The sequence below is a fragment of the Aotus nancymaae genome, unplaced genomic scaffold (genome assembly GCF_030222135.1).
Source record: "Aotus nancymaae isolate 86718 unplaced genomic scaffold, 86718_ANA_hifiasm-v0.15.2.pri h1tg000020l, whole genome shotgun sequence".
NCBI classification, from domain to species: domain Eukaryota; kingdom Metazoa; phylum Chordata; class Mammalia; order Primates; family Aotidae; genus Aotus; species Aotus nancymaae.
In genome coordinates this window covers 9,378,920-9,398,904 of record NW_026988432.1, presented here as the reverse complement: position 1 = coordinate 9,398,904, position 19,985 = coordinate 9,378,920, and the positions used below count along the sequence as shown (strand labels likewise).

The 19,985-nt window shown below is 32.9% G+C and overlaps 1 protein-coding gene across 3 annotated transcripts in view; it reads right to left on the bottom strand.

Moving 5' to 3' along the window:
• Nucleotides 1-2,345: 2,345 nt before the first annotated feature.
• TMX3 (thioredoxin related transmembrane protein 3) overlaps nucleotides 2,346-19,985 on the bottom strand; it is a 39,404-nt gene continuing 21,764 nt past the window's right edge. For all 3 annotated transcript variants that reach the window (XM_021673546.2, XM_064379036.1, XM_021673547.2), the window contains 8 exons: nucleotides 19,552-19,618; nucleotides 15,958-16,056; nucleotides 13,061-13,118; nucleotides 12,826-12,879; nucleotides 11,564-11,620; nucleotides 9,604-9,733; nucleotides 8,109-8,177; nucleotides 2,346-5,806 (listed from right to left, as the gene is read on the bottom strand). In XM_021673546.2, the coding sequence (XP_021529221.2) occupies nucleotides 5,546-5,806; nucleotides 8,109-8,177; nucleotides 9,604-9,733; nucleotides 11,564-11,620; nucleotides 12,826-12,879; nucleotides 13,061-13,118; nucleotides 15,958-16,056; nucleotides 19,552-19,618 (795 nt within the window). In that variant the 3' untranslated portion in view covers nucleotides 2,346-5,545. The remainder of the gene's footprint in view (nucleotides 5,807-8,108; nucleotides 8,178-9,603; nucleotides 9,734-11,563; nucleotides 11,621-12,825; nucleotides 12,880-13,060; nucleotides 13,119-15,957; nucleotides 16,057-19,551; nucleotides 19,619-19,985) is intronic.

Below are 19,985 nucleotides of genomic sequence, written 5' to 3'. Positions count from 1 at the left end.
ATAAATTAGTAAATGACCATGGTCACTTATGAATGAAGACAATGATACAAAGATTCATGTGAAAAGTTTAGATGGGTGGAGAACTAGTCTCCGTTTCTACTATAAATTCAGCTTCACTGGACTTTTTCATCCACCCAACTACAACTTGATATATTAGAGTTGGCTAAAAACGTTTTTGACATTAAAAGAGGAGACTATCACACACATGGGCATGGATGGTGGACTACGGAATCTCAGTCTTAAAGAAACCAATAGCAAAGAGTTTTCTGGCTTGAAAACATTTTCACTGTGAGAACTCTGAGCCTCCAACAGCCCATTTTATCTCTGGATATTCTTTTTGTTGCTTCCTTACCTTGAACTGAATTCAATTTCCCTGTTATCTCTACCCATAGTACTGCCACAGTTACAGACATGCTGAGTAAATCCGACCCCTTCATATATTTGAAGCAAGCTGATAAGTTCTGTTTTGTCCCTATCACTGAGTCCCAGAAATCAAGTATCAAGGCTTTTATGTTGAACATTAGATTGTATAAGAAGAGAAACTAAGAAAAACAGAAAAATGGAAAATTTCCAATTGAGGACTTTAAGTAAAAACTGAACAATTAGAGTAGCTAAAAACGTTATGAAGACTGAAGCTGTGTCTTTTTTTTTTTTTTTTTTTTTTTTTGCTGCTGTAGACAATAAAAGACATTTATAAAATATTTGTTGAAATAATAAATCTGGGCAAAGCAGGAGGATTGCTCAAAGTCAGGAGCTCGAGACCCACCCACTCTCACAAAAAAAATTTAAAATTAGCTGCATGTGGTGGCATGTGCCTCTAGTCCTAGCTACCTGGGAGGCTGAAGCAGGAGGATCACTTGAGACAGGAATTCTAGGCTGCAATGAGCTGATTGAGCCACTGCACTCGAGCCTGGGTGACAGAGACCCTGCTTCTAAAAATAAATAAATAAACAGAAAGAATAAATCACAAAAAAAATTGCCAGTTGGCACTAGTTGATTATCATTTCAGTTTACCAGAGATAAGCTTAGAGAAAAGTTGAGCGCTTGACTACATTGAGGTATGCTGGCAAGAAAAATGAGGTAATTTCCCCATCTGTATTCAATATTCATTATTCTAAATCTAATATTTATATCTATCCACATATATCAACCAATAATATTGCTAGTTTATAACTGCTTATGTTTATTCATTTTCAGTAGAAGCATAAAAACCAGAGGATTTTTCCAAGACATTTGAACCTAAATATTTGTAATTAATCTTTATGTTAAAAAATTTTTTTTCATTTCTATCCAAAATGTTAGAACTTAAATGCAAAAAGTAGCCAAGCAAACTTAAAAATATTAGAATTTCACATTCCTGATGACTTGGCTTTTATCTGTGGTAAATAATGACATAAATTCTAAAGTGAGAAATCAACTAAATCTAAAAAACATTATAGTTAATATTTGAGCTGTTACTGTATGCCAATCACTGTTCTAAATATACCTCATGTGCAACTCGTTTATCTTCATAATCCAATGAAACAGGTGGCATCATCCTCCAATTAGATAACTCAGGAGCAGAAAGGTTAAATGGCTCACTCAACTTTACACAGGTAAACGAGAGTAAGAACTGAACCAGGGAGCGTGACACAGGAGCTTCCACACACACACAGTGCAGTATAGCCACTTACAGAGACTAGAAGCCGCCATCACATTCCCATGAAATTCATCAACAGCTGAGCATGCTTGGTCACTCTTATCAGAAGAGGCCCATCCTAACCAGCCAGTCTACAAATTCACAGGTTTGTGGCTCCATGTTTCAGGCTGTAATTCCTGTGCCAGTCACTCTCATGAAAAGATATGCCCTTGGGGGGGGGAAAAAATATATATATATATATATATGAAAAAGAAATTATTAAAATTAACATTTGTATAAAGCTTTTTTTCATAATATACTTGATGCTATTTAAAACAAAACAAAATTTTTAAAAAACTTGAGGTTTTAAATGTGGTTGTGTGGTGTCAAAGATAATTTAGCACTTGACTTCGGGATTGAAATACAATTCTTTTCAAGTTAAACTAGAAGATATGTTTTTGGAAAAAGTATTTTAAAATTATCAGATTTGTCAAATACAAACTATATCAAACCTATGAATCTCAGGTTCTTCATTTGTAATATAGTAGAATGAGACTGCAATCTGATCTCTCTCAAGTCTCTGAAATTCTATGTTTCTATAGTTATGAAAAACATAATTTTAATGCAAGGAAACACTTTCTTAAAGATACAGTCATAGCTGTTGTCTCTGTACAGATAACTATTCATATTGCAAACAACCAAGATACACAGTAAAAATAACAAACAATTACAGGTTTTCAATTCCTTTATTTTAGAAAAACAAAGGTTTACAATTTGTGCCATAGGCAGAATATCATGAATTCAACAAGTTAGTAATGCAGACTTTCAAAAACCTCTATAGATTAGTCCAAAGTAGAAAATTATTTTTTGCCCACTCTTGGACTCAGACACATTCAGAAAAAATATATATTTATAAAAATAAAATGGCAAGCCTAATCCCACCAATTGATAGTATCCCACACTGGATTATTTGATCAGTTAATGCATAAGGATAGAGTTGAATGATTTCTTTCCCTGTCCTCACTCCATGTCATATGAAGCAATGATGAAAATATTTGTTATGTTTTGCAACACTAAAATAAAAAGGCCCCAAAGCAAAACACAAAGTCCCTAATAAAATCCACTAAACAAAAACAATACTGCTAATTTACCTACTCATATAGACCCTTCCTTCAATCCCCCAGATATTTGGCATCTTAATGTTATTTCCAAATCATATACCAGAAAGCAACTATGTGAGAAAGAAAATGAAAATTCTAGGTCTAATACATGTTAAACAAGTTTCAGATAACAGTAGCTGAGAAAAATATTGAAGCAAATAATGAAACAAAATGAATTGCCAGATACAATGTGGTCCACAGGGTACTTGATAAAAACATGCACTTTGTCTCACTGCAATATCCTTAAATATTGTCTGAGCACCAAATTCTGCAAAAGCAAAGATCTAGAATTCTGAATTTTAGGAGTTATAAAGAGAACTTCATTGCAATCAAAAGAGAAGGCAAAAGCTCCAACTTCTTGAAGGACCCCATTATTCATATATAATCATGACAGGTTCGAATGATACCTATGTTCTTCTACTAGATTCAGTTATTAAGAGATCTGTCTTCATATGGAAGCAATTTTTCAAGGGATGAAACTAACATTCATAGTAATCTCTGATATCACATTGAAAGGAAAAGTTTTCTAGCAAACAAATTTTAAAATCTGTTTTGTGAGTAGTCTGACAATGTAAATAAACATCTCCCAAAGTAGAGAAAAAAGCAAAATTTTAATACAAAAAGAAATAAAAATTATTCACTTACAAACCACCTACACATTTTGTTTTCCCAATAGACACACTTTAAAAGCACAAATAGAATATAAGGCAACAGTACAAAGCTGTGAAAGAGTAGCAGAGAACTGAGGCATTCATTTATAAAGAATATCACAGAATATAAAGGAAGATCACTGGATGTTTGCTGATTCACATTGAGCTTTACTCTTCTTCTTCTTTTTCCTTCCCCTTATTAAGGTCTTTCATTTACAGGTAGGATAAAAATATGCAGATGACTAACTATAAATATGAAAAAATTTGATGACATTTTCTGTAACTATTTCCCCATGTCACTGACGGCTAAGTTTTCATTTCCTTACTAGGCTGAGTTTCAAGTGAGGCATCCATACTCATCTAAGCTTTTCACTACTGAAAAACAAGCTTGACTATTGGGAACATTAAAATTTATCTTCCCAAGAATCCCTCATTATTCTTTGGAGAAGAATCTACTTGTTAAACTAACAGCATTTACCTCCAGTTTCCACTTAATCATTTCACTCTAGTAGTTCCTGAATTTTGGACTGCATATTTGTTTCACTAAAAAAAAAATTATGGAGTGTCAAACAATAAGAATAGGTATTTAATTATTAAATACTAAAAGAGCACAGGAATAAAATAAAACAATTACTAGCAATTCCTTAGTACTTAAGCTATAAGAGTCCATAGAGTCTTGATTAGTATGGCATTAGAAATGACAGAAGGCGGCCCTTGGTGACTAAAGGCCTAAGCAACTTCAGTGTTGGGACCATAAATTACATATTTTTAAACAAATGTTCAATAAAATTCTTTATAGTGGATAATTACTCAATGAGTGACCACCCAAATCATAGTTGCCTAATATAAATTCTAAACTTAGCTAAAATGAAGGCCTCAAAAATAATTTGTCTACCATAAATATACCCAAGTATTACTTTTAAAAAATTTTTAGACATTGCTTTGGATAGAATTCCTGTGTTAGTTTATTATAAACAGTTGAGGGTCACTTGATGAAATGTGTGACAGAACTAAGAGAATGGAGAAGGTAACTGACTTTTTTTTTTTCCACTGGAAGTGACTTGTCACTGGACATGCCGACGTCACTCGTTACTCATTATGAAGCAGACACGGACAGGTCTACAGCATTATATAATAGATGTGCCAATAAACTTTAAGTGCCTGTGGGTACAAACACACATATTCTGGAGTATAGGTTACCATAAAGTTTATACATTATAAACATAAAAATGTGATACATATTACTGTTCAAAAAGCAGAAGATTTTTATCAAAGGAAATGTTAGAAGAAATCTCAATATATAAAATAGAAATGAAACAAAACAGAAGGCTGTTCTGCTGAAACATGGTGGATTAACAGAGACCCTTCCCAACCCACAATAACTGATAAAATACCTGTTAAGGGTATTCCAGGGAATGGGCTGAAACAGTACTCCCAGTAAATCCTGTTAATTTTGTGAAAGTCAATCAGAAGACTTTTCTTACCCCATTATCTATGCCCATATGAAAATTTTATGATAATGTAACTGCGTATAAAGTTAAAAAGTAACATTTCTTCTCCTTTAAAAATAACTAACAAAATAAAACCACTATGCTATATAAAACCACATTATTTTTAACCTCATAATCTTAATTTGATACATGGAAAAAGTTATTAGTTCTCCTTAAAGTGCCTAAATTTTAAAGACTTAATTTTGTCCATAGAAATCTTGTCCAAAATATATAAGGAATATGGATGGCAGCAGGTGGAGGTATTATTTTTCTACATCATACATGTATCTTCTACCTGACTGACCATTTAAATACTCTGCCCAAGAATCTTGACTTTTTGTCATAAAATATTCAGACAGAGAAACATGCAAACAGAACTGATCTGTTATAATCACATATGTAGGTAAATTTTGATGGAGTGCTCTGTTTGTTTTAGACAAATTGTTCATCTCTTTGCTCCAAATATTTCCCCATCTATGAAGGGACTACTTTAATCCATGCAGTTGATATTAGCAAAATACAAATAACGTGTTCTTTTCTGTAAAGATCATGATTAAATGTCTAAATTCAATAAATAGACTCTTTAATAATTTGAAGTCCTATCAAATATTTAATAGCATTCAAGTCTCAATCTTTCTTCTTTTCTAATACATCCTTGGGCTCCTGCATTGTGGGCACTACAGATCCTCCACTGCTTGGCTCCTGCTGTTCTTTGCTCTCTTCTATGTGTTCTTGGTTTTCATTTTCACTTTTAGACACTTCGTATCGTTCTTCTATATAACCTCCATCTGTGTCGGCTGTGTAAATTCCATAGCACATGATACTGATGACACCCAGTGGCAGGCCAAAGAGAAAGCAGCCCATTAGTGGTGAGCTCTTGAATATAGACTGTGGAGAGAGAATTAAAACTCAGTTCCCCTCAGATGTAATTCTGATATATAAAGCACGAAACGAGTTAGAAACCTATAGATTTCTTTCTCTTGTTGCTATTCAACTTGTCTTTAGTTCCAATAAATCGAAGTCAATTATTTCAGCAGTAACTACCATGTTAAAGACACTGTTAAGAGATAATTTCTATATGCACATACATAGGTGTGTGTGTGTGTGTGTGTGTGTGTGTGTGTGTGTGCAGAATCAGCAATTAGCAGCAGAAAAAGGCATCAAATATTCTGTAACCTTTCCTAAAGAAATTGAGTTTTCTCACATTAATTACAAAGGTGTCTTTATGATGCTTACTATGTGCACCCAGCAGCTTTAGAGTTGTTTCCTGAACTACAGGAATCTGCTTAAGAAGAAGGCTGGGTTATTTACCACAAAGAAGGTACACACATATTCTCTTCACATGACATTTTTAATATTTTTTACTTATCTGGTTAGCAGTAAAGCCTCATTAACTTATTAATTTCTCTCAATTTACACACTATCTTCACAGCTCCCAGAAAAGTAAAAGTAATTTTAATGAATAGGGTTTTCAATTATAATATACAGCATGAATTGCAACTATAACTCTTGAGAACATAGACAAGTTCAGAGAAGAAATAGATCACTGTGGATTGAGACAGTAAAAGAAAGTTTCACAGAATAAAGTTGTGTTTTGAGGTAGGAATTTAAGGATGAGTAAGAAGGAGGCGGGATATGGGACAGGTAAGCACCAGGCAATTTGCACTGGTAAAACCTAATATTAAAAATCCAATGAGGAAAATACTTTAGATGGACAGAATATTCTGATGTACACCCCTGGAAAAGGGAAGGAAAGTGATCAAAATCGATTATTTTAGTAATATTAATTGTGTAGTGGAATACAATGTAGATTGGAGACTGGGCGAGAGGAAGTATGGAAACCAGGTGACAGTGAGAGTAGCAGCTAGATAGAATGTAATTAGGGCCCAATCCATGCTCCTGATAACAGGAAAACAGAGCAAACTGATGGATCCTATGTAAGTAATAAACCAAAGATTCCCAGAATTTACTTAGCCATATTTTTATGACTGCTTTGGGCCACAATGAATGAAAAGGCCCACATAACAGCTCAAGAAGGACAACGGGAACTAAGTTTAGGGCTCAAGCAAATTTAGGAATTCCTCTGCTGTCAGGGTGATTAACAGTTAAAGCTGGGATAGTAAAAACAATTTCTTAAGAGTTTCAAGCAAGAAGGTTCAGATCAAGAACTGAAAAGGGGAAAGGGAGGATAAGGATGCTGAAAACACTGACTGGAGAGATGGGGCAGGAGCAAGGGAGTGGGATATTCACAGCAGCAAGGGAAAGAAGAACGCCAAGGAAGGGTTGCTTCAAAGAAATCCAGGGGAAATACATCAAGAGATCTAATCATTAGTAGGCAATTGGTGAGAATGGGCATTAGTTTGATAGAATGAAAGGAAGAGGAAATTCGAATGGCAGAAATAATCAGGTGAGAGGTGACAGTGAAGAAAATTCAAGAAAATATATTTGGAAAGTATAATTACAAAAACAAGAAAGACATGTAATTAGGGGCAGATGTGTCAATTTATCTAGCATTGTTAATATTCTACTAACATATAACTGTGAATAAACACTGGGACAAACAAATGAAACAAAACACTGTTAGAAAGGATTTGATCCATCACCTTTTAATTCCACATTTAAAGTCTTCTATAAAAGAATAAAAGAAAAAAAAGTAGAAAAAGGAAAGAAGGAAAAAAATCTGTAAATAATCCTAATTATTTACCAACTAGGGAAAAGTACAAAATTAACAGGGATGTTTAAACTTTAAGATCTAAAATTTTCTTTCTGACTCCTGCAAAATAAAAAGAAGTGACTTCCTGGTATACATCATTTTCTTCAACAAAAATGACCCACTTACAGAAGACAGCATGTAATGGAACTAAAAAATTCAAATCATCTGTACTTTCAACAAGCCATAGAAATTACCAAGTAAAAAATTTACATGGTAGGTTGCAGAAATAAAAATCTTTTGAGTCATACTGTCAAGTTAATTGATTCCGAATTTTAAATTCATAAATCATACAAAAATAAATAATTAGAGAAACAATTTCCACCTGATAAATATATTTTCTTAAATACTGGCTAGTCATATCCTAAAAATTAAAGACATATTTTGACTTAATCTTTTCAAATTCAGATTTTTACCATGGGTAGACATAAAGAACCTACATGTTCTTAGTTATCAATGACATAAACTGTCACAACTTACCACAATAGTAGATTTGGCATCAAATACTATTCTTTTCAATCTCTGCCAAATGCTATCACCTCCTTGGGCCTTCAAAAAAGGAAAATAAAAATAAATTATTTAAGTACTATTAGTTCATTTCTTCAGTGTTACATAACCTTACAATTGCAGGCCAAAGTGTAGACTCCAAATATCACATAATCACCTGAAAAGGCCATGTGGTAAACATTTACTGTTGTTTTTTTTTATTGGTTTCCTGTCCAGCATTCCTCCTGCCTGCTTGTGTTAATTCACCCTGATCCTACTCTAAACAATTCCTCCTCCTCTATTCATAATGTCTATTCAGCTTGGCTGAAGCTGATCTACCCCTGAGTACAGCCTAACCAGCTTTTGAGTTTAGCTGGGATTGCGAAACCAGAGCTGAAGCAGGATACCTTTGCCACTGTTCAGGGAGAGGCTCCCTGAAGATGGAAAGTGCTGAAAGGCAAAGAGAGAAAAATTCCTGATAAAAATCAATCGAATCCTGTATTTGGCCGTACCTGCAACCTGGCTCATTTTTTTAATTTGCAAGAAGTCTCTTGTAAAACAGTCTGAGTTGCATTCCACTAACTGAAAAACAGACGACTGATTATTTATATAGGTGACTTTCATTTCAACAAATTATTTTCAAAAAATAATTTAAGAGTGTTTTTCAAACTTCTTCACCTTGACCAAAAGTAGTTAGGTTTGTTACTCTGTGAGCCAATTTTAAATACAGTTTGTGTATAACTGAAACAACTCTCACAAAACAGTTATTAAATTTCACAAAAGCAATGAAGGCTCTTTCTTTTAAATTTTATTCTAGTCTATTGAATTAAGATGCATGCTGGTCACAACCTCATTGTGACTTGCAGTGGTTTTGTGACTTTCTAATATAGGTAGCAATTCACAGTTTGAAAAACATGGTAGTCAAAATTTATAGAAAAATAATAGAAAATTAAGACTATCCATTCACTTATTTCTGAGAAATATTTTATAGGATTAAGTCTAGAACTCTGCAAGGGGGCTTTTATTCTCAGTAAATTTCCTTATTTCTTAAGAAATTGTGGTCTTATTTGCAGATTTTTTTAGAAAACCAAACCTAACAATTCAATCCAATTGTACTTTTGGATCTAGAAACATACTAAGGGCCAGGCAAGATCACTATTAAGATTACCCCACACAATGCAGGCCTCTTAGATTGCTAGTCCTCAAACTTATATGCCAACACCTTCCCATCGCCGTGACAACCAAAAATATCCTCCAAATAACCCCTAAAAGGACATTTCCATCTTTTAGCAACCTCTGCCATAGAAGAACCTTCTGTATCTGAAACTCTTCTCTGCCTATAACTGGAGAGAAGCAATTTATGAAGGCCCAGCCCTCTACTCCCCAGTGATGGCCAACTATTCTTTTCAGAATCAGAAATAAAGAAATGAACTAGTTTCTCCTCTACCCACTACCCATCATCCCTTTGAAATAGAAGTGAACAACTTACTTCTACTACGCCATCCAAAATGTTATTAATAAACTGGACCATGTCTTCAACATTCTTAATCTGTCTATCTAGCAAGAAATATTGTTGGTTTGAAGTATTCAGTACAACTACAGTTGGGACTGTCAATTCACTGAAAATATAAAAATAATTAAAAATATACATTAAACACAGCAATAACAAGTATTCTGATATTTATTTATATCTCAGTAGCTATAATTACAGAAGCTATTTAATAAATTTTGGTATATTTTGTATTAGTAAATGATCAAATAGACCTAGTACTCACATATATTTTATGCATTCATGACATATCTTTTTATTTTTTTCAATATTTTTAGGATATGCAATTCATCTTTAAGTCTTTTCAAATTATCAAAAATCTCAAAAAATTTTTACATATATGTATTGAAAAAAATTCCTATGGGTAGATCCACAGAATTCAAATTTATGTCGTTCAAGGGTCAACAGTCCCTTTAATAACTGTATAGATACTTTGTCTTGATTCTTCATTATAACCTGTAGCTGGTACTTTATCTTTGGCAAACCCTCTTAAGTTCTTACTGAAATGAGAGGGATAATAAATGAAGTAAGGTAATGTTACATTATATTTCAAGATTTTAGTTGAAAATGATGAATGTTACTTTAGATTTGTAAGTTTACTCCCTTCCCTGCTCAGTGTTCTTACTTAGAAAATGGAAGACACTAAAATAACCTAATATATTACAATAATGAATAAAGGCATTTGCTACACCTATGATACTAAGCAAAGCTGGAGAAAACCAAAACACTACATCATGTTGTTGAACTTTCACTGGGCCCTCGATGCTGTTGGATAAGAGTTAGTGTGTCTCTAGTGAGATTTCCCCATCTTCACTTTAGAGGCTAGCTTATTTCTCTAGCACTCTCCTAATCCCAGTTTTTCTACTACCTGTCATACTTGCTATTATGTTCTGTCTGAAATCCTCTCCCTGCATTCTTCATTCAGCTAACTTCTCACTCTTTAGACCTTTTAATTATTGCCTTTTACAGAAAACGTTCTCTGAGTGCTTCTACCTTAGTGTACACTGGGTGCAGGTGAGGGGGGCGTGGTGAGGATGGGAAAGTGTCTCTATGTTCCAGAGCCCTGTCCTACATAGATTTTTTCATACAGTTCTGTAATTAACACCTGTGGTCTTATCCAGGGAACTATAAGCATTTGAAGACAGGGACTCTATTCACTTTTGTATCAACAGTGTCTAATGCAGTGTACAACATATAGTAAATACTCAGTAATTGTTCACTGAATAGAGTGGGTTCTTGTTTCAAATTTATTAATTCAGAACAGGCTTTGGTAAATGTTTTCTAATATCAATCTTGTGACGTGGCAAATTAGATCTTTACATCATAATTTTAAAAACATAAAAATTATTTTAAAACCACTTATTTTCCTGCAAATTTAGTATATTAAAATAAATTCTAGAACAAGTTAGTTTTTGAATGTTATTTCTATTTAAAAGTCTTTACATCATAATTTTAAATAAAACTTATTTTAAAATTGCATATTTTCCTACAAAGTTATTTTAGTCTATTAAGATAAATTCTAGAACAACAATTAGTTTTTGAATGCTAAACAATTTCTATTAAATAGCTATATTGCCCATTAAAACTAAACTTCTCAAGGTATGTATTAAGCAGAAGCTATAAAATTTACAAATTTTGAAACAATGTCTTCTTTTCAGAATACTAAAAAAAATTAAATCAGGAGATAATTTTTTTTTTTACTATGGAGCAATATTAAAGTCAGTAAGTTACAAATACAGAATTTGAAAACTAAAGTAAAATATTTTAATGGGAGAATATCTGCATCTGAATATGTCAACAGTTTGCTTTTTTTCAGCTATTTAGTCCTGTTACCTTTATCTCAGAAACAAATTTAAAAATTAATAGATTTGATGGCAAAATCATTCAGCACTTTACTTACTCCATCAGCAAGGTATTTATGTAGTCATTTCCATCCATATGGCCAAACTGAAAATCCCTAACCAACAGCAACCAAAAATAAATAAATAAACAAAAGGCGAGGGGATGTGGAGAGAAAGAGAGAAAACTCATTAAATACCAGAAAAGTAAATAAAACAATGAACTTAACTTTAGGCCTCAGTAAGCCCAGAAACTGTAAATATCTCACATGTAAATCATACACAATAAATACTGTAAGAGTGTAAATTCTACCAGCTTCTGAGACATAAATACACGAGTAAAGGAAATTCTAAGACATTTTTATTTGGTCCATGCATGTTTAAAATCAGGGAAATACAAACTATTCTACCTGAAATATGTTTGAGAAAAATTACCCATTTTCTCTAAAAAAAGGACTAATCAGAAGTTGCTATATACTATGTAAAAGGAGAACTATACAATGACCCATCAGTAGAAGATTCAGAATAGAAAAGAAATAATAATTCAATAATAAAATACATTTATATTGACTATCCTTTAGAGTAGCAACAATGACTCAGCACAAAGCAAAATATGTATTTCTGATGCCCTTTTTATATTCAGTTATTCTTCTGAGTTTCCATTACAATAACCATCTGCCTACCTGTGACATCTGATTGCTCATTTAACTTTATATACAATTATAAGTACATGTGGATATTTTCTTTACATAAAATGCACCTCAAATCCTATCAAGAAGCAGGTATGATACAAATCAAAGTGTTTTTTTTTAACTTGCAGGACATACCATCAATGAATTTAAAGATCCAGACAATTCATGCTGAAAAGCAACGTGCTATACAGTAGTCCCCCCTTCCCCACAATTTCACTTTCTGTGGTTTCCATTCCCCATGTGCAACTATGATCAGGAAATATGAAATGAAAAATTCCAGAAATGAACACATACATAGTTTTTATTACAGTGTACTGTTATAATTGTTCCATTTTATTATTAAGCACTGTTGTTGATCTCTTATTGTACCTAATATATAAATTAAACTTTATCATAGGTATTTAGGTACAGATAAAAATCTAGTTTACATAGCGTTCTATTCTATGCAAAGTTTCAGTCATCCACTAGGGGTCTTGGAATGTATCTCCTATGGATAAGCGAGGATTACTGTTATTTAACTTCATTTCCTTGATTCACCTCTAAAAGCATGAAATACTATTAAGTTTGCTTTACTATATTACAAAACGGTATTAAACAAAAATAAAGGAATCTTTCAGAATGTAAGCACCTACCTATGGAAGAGGTCTCTGTAATCTCTTGCAACTTCCTGAATAATTGACTTCAATCTGTAGAAGAACAAACATATGATTAGTTCATGTATGCACTTGAAAAATACCATTTTTCAATTATAGTATCTGCTGTCTTACATCTATTTGCTGCAGGAAAAGTAAGATATATCAAGTCTATCTAAAGCCATGCAGTCTAAAATGAACATCTGAAGCTTAAAACTATATTAAGGCATTATACCTGGTATGTTCAACTGATGTATTTTTCTCATCAATAACTGCAATAGCCACAAGCTTTCCTGAAATAAAGAATGACACATCTGAATTCAATCACCCTTATTACACAAATTGTTCGATGATCACTATAGTTTTGAATAGGAAACTAGTAAAGTATTTCTAGAATTTAATTCCAATCATTCTACATATTATATCAAATTAAATCAACACATTATGGTATATGTTTGTAGAGTGAATCAGTCAATTAGTCAACTCTAGGTGACAAATTCCCTTCCACTTCCTACCCCAAAATGTAAATAAGAGTAAATATGTAACAATTTATATACCTAAATGGTATTTTTTGGTCAACTTACAAGCTTGAATTGTATTTTTTCCTTACACTCTACAAATTGACTAAGGTAACTATTTTGTTAAAGGCTAAACGCATAGGAAATAAGTTGATTAAAACAAGTTCGCCAAGAATTACTATAGCTCTAAAACAATGGTCTAGAAGAAGAAGAAAATGATTTTTACCTGGCCACTGCCTTTGGTACCATGGATCACACTTGCCAGGTACAATATGCAGAATTAAACTGACTCACATTTACTCAACCCTAAACAGAACATAAAGCATATGTATCCTGATACCTTCTAGGAAACCAGCATGATGTAATAACCACAACAGTGGTGTTGGAATCAGAAAACCAAACACTGCTATACAGCAGTGTCTATCATGTTCTAGGCACCATACCCACCATACCAAGCTGCAGGGGCACAGGGAAATGCCTCAGTAAACTTCAACTAGTAAAAATCTATTTCATAGAGTTATTGGGAGAGTTAAGATTAAATATGGGGATAAACCTGGCTCAGAGCAGGTACATACATGTAGGATTAAATCAATAATCTTTATTATCCCTGTATTTTAATGTCACTTCTAATTCATACTTCTAAAACACCTGTCTAAATTCTACACAATCTTGAATCTTCTTCTAACTCTCTGACAAAAACAGCTCACAATGTTATCTATCTTCTTGAAGTATCTCATTTACTATTCATTTTTTTTGTATTATATGCTTCTTTAATTTTCAAATGCCTCTTTTTTTTTCCAAAATGTCTACAACGTGCAGAACATCCTCCCACAGACCAACAGGGTTCTAAGAAACACAGACACAATTTCTCACATATTAATTTAACAATTATTGAGTGTCAAATAACGTATCACACACTGGGCTGGTTATGAGGACATGGTGATGAGCAAACACAGACAATATTCTGTGCTTGTGAAAGCACAACACAGTAGAAATGCTGGGACATTTTCATCAAATAAATGTCCCATTAAAAATAAGAATACGCTGCAATAAAAAAATTACAGCATAAATTAATGTACTTTGAGGGAGTCAGTGAAGATTTTCCTAAGAAAGCAGTACTTGGTCTGAGTTTGACGGATGAATATGAATTAACTGAATATTTCCATGCAAAGAAAAAAGCATGTAAAAAGGTGCTTTGGTCCAAATGGCATAACCTTTTCAAGAAACTGGTGTCAAGCAAACTTGGGTAAAAATCATAAAACAATAAAAAAATTAACAAAAGAAACTGAAAGGTTAGTGTGGCTGGAGAAGGAAGAGTGTGGGGAGAGGCTACAGTGAAGTGGGGCTGGAGATACAGGCAAGAGTTAGAACTTCTGAGACAGACACGAGGTGTCTGAAGCCACAGAGTATCAGGAGGCTTCTGTGATGCTAGCATAGGGGACGGGTTGGGTGAAGAGCTAACAAGGGCAATTACGTTGGACACACAAAAGAACACTGTCACAGCATACTTCTGTTTCCAAATTAATCTGGGAAAGGAAGTGTTGAGTTAAGCCAAAGTCACCTGGTTTAATCACCTCAAGGTCACACTATCTCCTGTGATTACTATACAAAGCAAAACTACTGTATTCCTACATTTCCCCTTTTCTTTTCATGCGAGTCTGAAAGAATCAAAACCACAGTCTTTGGCACTGTCCCTGGTAACTTCCAATAATGAGCTAATATACAGCTCCTTCTGTAAAGATAAGCAAAGGCAGAAATATCACCAGACACAGAACATTAAAAGCAAGCTCAGGAACAGAACAGAAAGCATCCCCCCAAAATGTTACAAACAGGGAACATGCAAAAATATCTCTAATTTTTATTAATTAGATTTAAGAGCAGTGATCATAAAGAGGAAACCCTGTGCCTATAACTTACATTAAAAAAAATTGAGCCTTGAATAAAATTTTCTCATTGTTTTACTCTAAAGCTATACTTTCATCCTACTTATCATAAAAGTTATTAATGGAAACAAATGTGGCACCAATAACCATGATTTCTCATTTCTAATTTGCTATACATTTATAAAACACTTTCTCTAAAACTTAGCTTTTTATAATTTTTGCAGTTTGCATCTATGAGACCATGTAAGCGGCTTCTTATAGCTTTCATTTTTGTATTTGTGTTTACATTTGCATTTCCTCATTTTCAACAGTATAACTTTAAGAAACCATGCCAATTCAATTTATATTGTTCCCTTTGACAAGTAAAAGCAGGCCTTATAAATAGGTTGTGCTAAGTTTCATTTTAACTCCTATCACAAAATCAGTCTCCCGAGTATAGCTTCTTAGTTGGTTATGTTTTCCAACTCTCTTATTACCCAGGCTTTTTGTTTTCTTGTCACCATCAGTTCTATTAGTAAACCATCTCTTTAGCTCATCACTGACCCACATGCAAAGGTATATCTTCTGGTAATATCAGTTTATGTTTTCATAAATAACTGGCATTCAGGTCTGAAATAAAAAATTAAGTTATGAAATAGAGCTTAAATTCATTTCCTACAAAACAAGATTTTAAATAATCAATCAAAGAAAAATCATGCAATGTGACAGAGACTTGTATATACGCTTGTTACCTGTGTCTCCAAGTTCATACAAGAGGAAGCCATCCATAGCAAGGTAATTCTGAAACCTTTCCCTGTTGATCCATGATGACAGATCACCATCTTCATACTCTTAAAACCAAGACAAAGTTGACAAATTAGAGTATGAGTTTAAGATAGTTATAATAGCTTTTATCTGGTAATAGGTATAAAATGCCTGACAGAGAATCATACTTCCATAAATACTATTTTTAGGAATTTATTGCAAGCATACAATCAAATGTACAGAAGGATTGATGCACAAAGCAATCTTCATTACACCATCATTAAAAATAGCATAAAAATGACTAAAAACAAAGGAAATAATAAAAATATCCTAAATTGGAAATAATTTAAATACGTTTCGGTATATGTTAAGACCATTTATAAATTTAAAAAAAAAAATTAAACATTACAAAACAATACAGGTTACAAAACAATATATAACAGTATAACTGTAACTTTGTAAAAAAAAAAAAACTGAAAAGATAAACTCATAGAATGATAAAATGAAGTCAATTATTCCTAAATGGTTTCCCTGGATCAATGGTTATACTTGGGTCATGGCACTATAGGTAATTTTTATTACAATTTATTTGCTCTTCTCTCTTTATGATAGTCTTTCTAGTTTACAACTCTTTCTCAAAGGTACAACTAACACAAACACACATATGAAACCACAGTACATTAGCTTTTTCCCAATATAAAATACTTGCTCTGCTAAGCAGATAGGAAATATAGTATCTAAGAGAAATATTACATCCTGATTAGAAATATAATTCTGAAGTAATTATTAAAAATTACAATTGCATAAAAAAGAAGCTGATGTAGAGTAAATGTCTGTAAAACTCTACCAATATATCTGGTTAAAGACGGGATTTTAATGACTTCCTGAAATGTATGCTTTTTCTTGCATCGCTAAACAAAACATTTGCAAGTTATCAAACCCATCAAATAAGTAATAAAAGTAGTTATGAATTTAAATTTACAAATTAGGAAAATAAGCATAAAACTAAAAATTGATTACTGGGCCACAAAGTCTACTGCATGTTAAAAGCAAATTTTCTACAAGATTGCACAAAGTGATCAATTTGAACTTCATTAGAAAATAAACTACCCCAAATACTGCATGTTCTCATTATAAGTGGGAGTTAAACATTGGGTACACGTGGACATGAAGTTGGGAACAAAAGAAACTCAGGACGACCAGAAGGTGGGAAGGGGGAGGAGGACAAGGGCTAAAAAACTGCCCATTAGGTACTATGCTCACTACCTGGCTAATGGGATCATTTGTACCCTAAACCTCACCGTCATCCAATATGCCCATGTTACAAACCTGCACATGTAGCCTCTGAATCTAAAATAAAAGCTTAAATTATATATATAAGAAAATGTCTTCCTGAATCCCTATTCCAATGCTTCTAAACATTAGCAACAATTAAATATTTAAAATAAGGATTCAAAGTAAAGCCTCTGCTTTGTCTGAATGCTTCAGGTAGGTTCTAAATACTACTGCAGGTTAGAAAAATGCAGCCTTTACAATACCTACAGAAACTTAACATATCATATTCCTGTCTTCCTCAGCATGGGAGAACATATTTGAAACGAGAAGGTGCTTTCCTAGGCATGCTCCAACACCTGATATCTGTTCATATTTAAATATCTATTTATTCTTAAACAGATATAATTAGGTTTTTTTTTTAAAAAAAGGAAGAAACAAAGTGGCTCTCTGAATTGCTAAGAAACTCACAGTAGAAGAACACGAGATTTGAAGACTAAATTTTGATATCATTGATTAAGTATTTTAACAATTAAATTAAAGAATTTAAAAAATTCTTTAATACTGTTTATCTGTAAAATGGTAAGAATACTGATCTTAAGGCATTGTTATAATGATCAAATATAAGATCATGTACATTAAGTGCTTATTATATGAAGAGTACTGCAAGCAAAGAGCAGGTGAATAGACTAGGTGTAGCTATAAATTATTTTCCTTCTCATATTTTCAGATACGCCAGTTTCTCTGAAGTTCTTTTTTAAGCCCAACATCTAATACAGACATTCACTAAACATCCAATTAATGGATGGCTGAATAAGCATATGATAAACCTGCTATTTAATTATATGTCTGTCTCCTTAGCTAACATTCTCAGCTATATCCTATGTAATCCTGGGGTATTAATCTGCCTTATTACTTACCTCACAGATTACTTTGTAAATCAAATGAAAATGTAAAGTTAAGGATATAAATAGTACCTGTTGTATGACAGCATAATTGGATAGTTATTATCTATAGAAACAAATCAAATTTAGCTCTTACAAAGAATAAAGATTAGAAACGTAGTCTTTACAACATGACTGTCAAAACAATTAAAATGCTACTTACACTAAAACAAATTGTTCCTTTTCTTGAAAAGTCTTCTATTTATTTGAATTATTTAAGCAATAATCTAGTTTTAGTTTCCTTTCTGTCACATAGACTCCAATAAGAAAAATAACCACATTCTAGAACATATTTCTGCAATGAATGGATGTTTCATATGTGGCCTCCTACATGGTAACCACAAGCCACAGGAGCCCACCAAGCATTGAAATGTGGCTAGCGAGAATGGGAAACTGAATTTTTAATTTTATTGAATTAGAATTTAGAATGTTAGCAAGACTATCAGGTGAGACTGCATTCACTTTTGCTTTTGAACGGCTTTGTGGTGTCCTACAGATGTCAAGTTCCACTGTTTCCCTTGAAATTTAAAATATTCCCAGTAGCCCCTGTGAGTTTGCTGCACTGCCCTGGGGTACCTCAGAGCACAGTCTGGAAACCATGTAAGTAGCTATTTGAAAATACCAAGGAATGCTGTTAGGTGTTGTAGCTGCATGTGATTTATCTAAAAATAAAACGTCTACATTGTGTAAAGAGATGCATAACGAAGCACATAGTGATGAAATGCCACTACAATTTGCTTTAAAGTACTTCAACAAATTGAAAGTTGAAGTTGGAGCAAATGTCAAGACGGGCAAAGATCTTGATAAGTGCTTAACTTTGGTGATGGGTATGCGGGGCTTTATTTAACATTCTGTTTAGTGTGATGTATGTTTGACAATCACAATTAAAATATTTTAAAAACAGACCAAGTATTTGATTCAATGAAGAAATGCTGAATAGCAGGTGAGCAGTTATTTCTAACAGCAAAGGGGAAATGCTGCTAGAGAGGGATACACATGGGCTTCAACACTATTGAACATGTGTTATTTCTTTAAGTCTTTTTCTGTATCTGAAATGTTACTTCAAAAACATTAATTCTGAACATTTTAAAGTAATGTATAAAAATCACATAGAATTTATTCATCAAAAAGGTATATAATTAAACAAACAACAAAAAAAAAGTTGTGTAGGTAAAACTCAGAATAAAGTATCTAAAAACTTAAAGTTGAAAGGTGGAAAAAAAACCCAAAACATCAGTCATTCAAGTAATGAGAACTGTTATTCTCATTAAACAGTAGTACCATTTACAAAATCTTTACACCTAAGTCGTATAACAGACATTTTAATTTTAAATGTTTTCCATGAGTTAAAGATTTGGAACTTACCGTCATAAACAAAGTAAGTTTCATCTTTGAAAACAAGCACAGCTGGCATCTCTTTTAGTGTCACATACTGCAAAAAATCAGAAGTTTAAATAACTTTTATCACCAAAAAATTTTAATGAGTAGCTATGATTTCAAAAGTCTTACATACCAGAAAACACAAACACACACAAAAATAACAAAAAAGAATGCTATAAACAGTTAAAGAGTACAGTCAATCCCAGACTCAACCAAGGAGTATATTTGAATCTTTTTATATACCCCCTGGTACAATGTCCTGTTTGCTATAGTAAACCCTGTGGATTATTCTTAGCTAATAACAGACTTAAACATCAACCAGCCTATTCAGGTTTGAGTCCTTCCCCACCACTCAATGGCTGTGTGGTAATGAGCCCCTCTACCTAAGGGAGTATGCTTCCTTGTCTGTGGAATAAGGA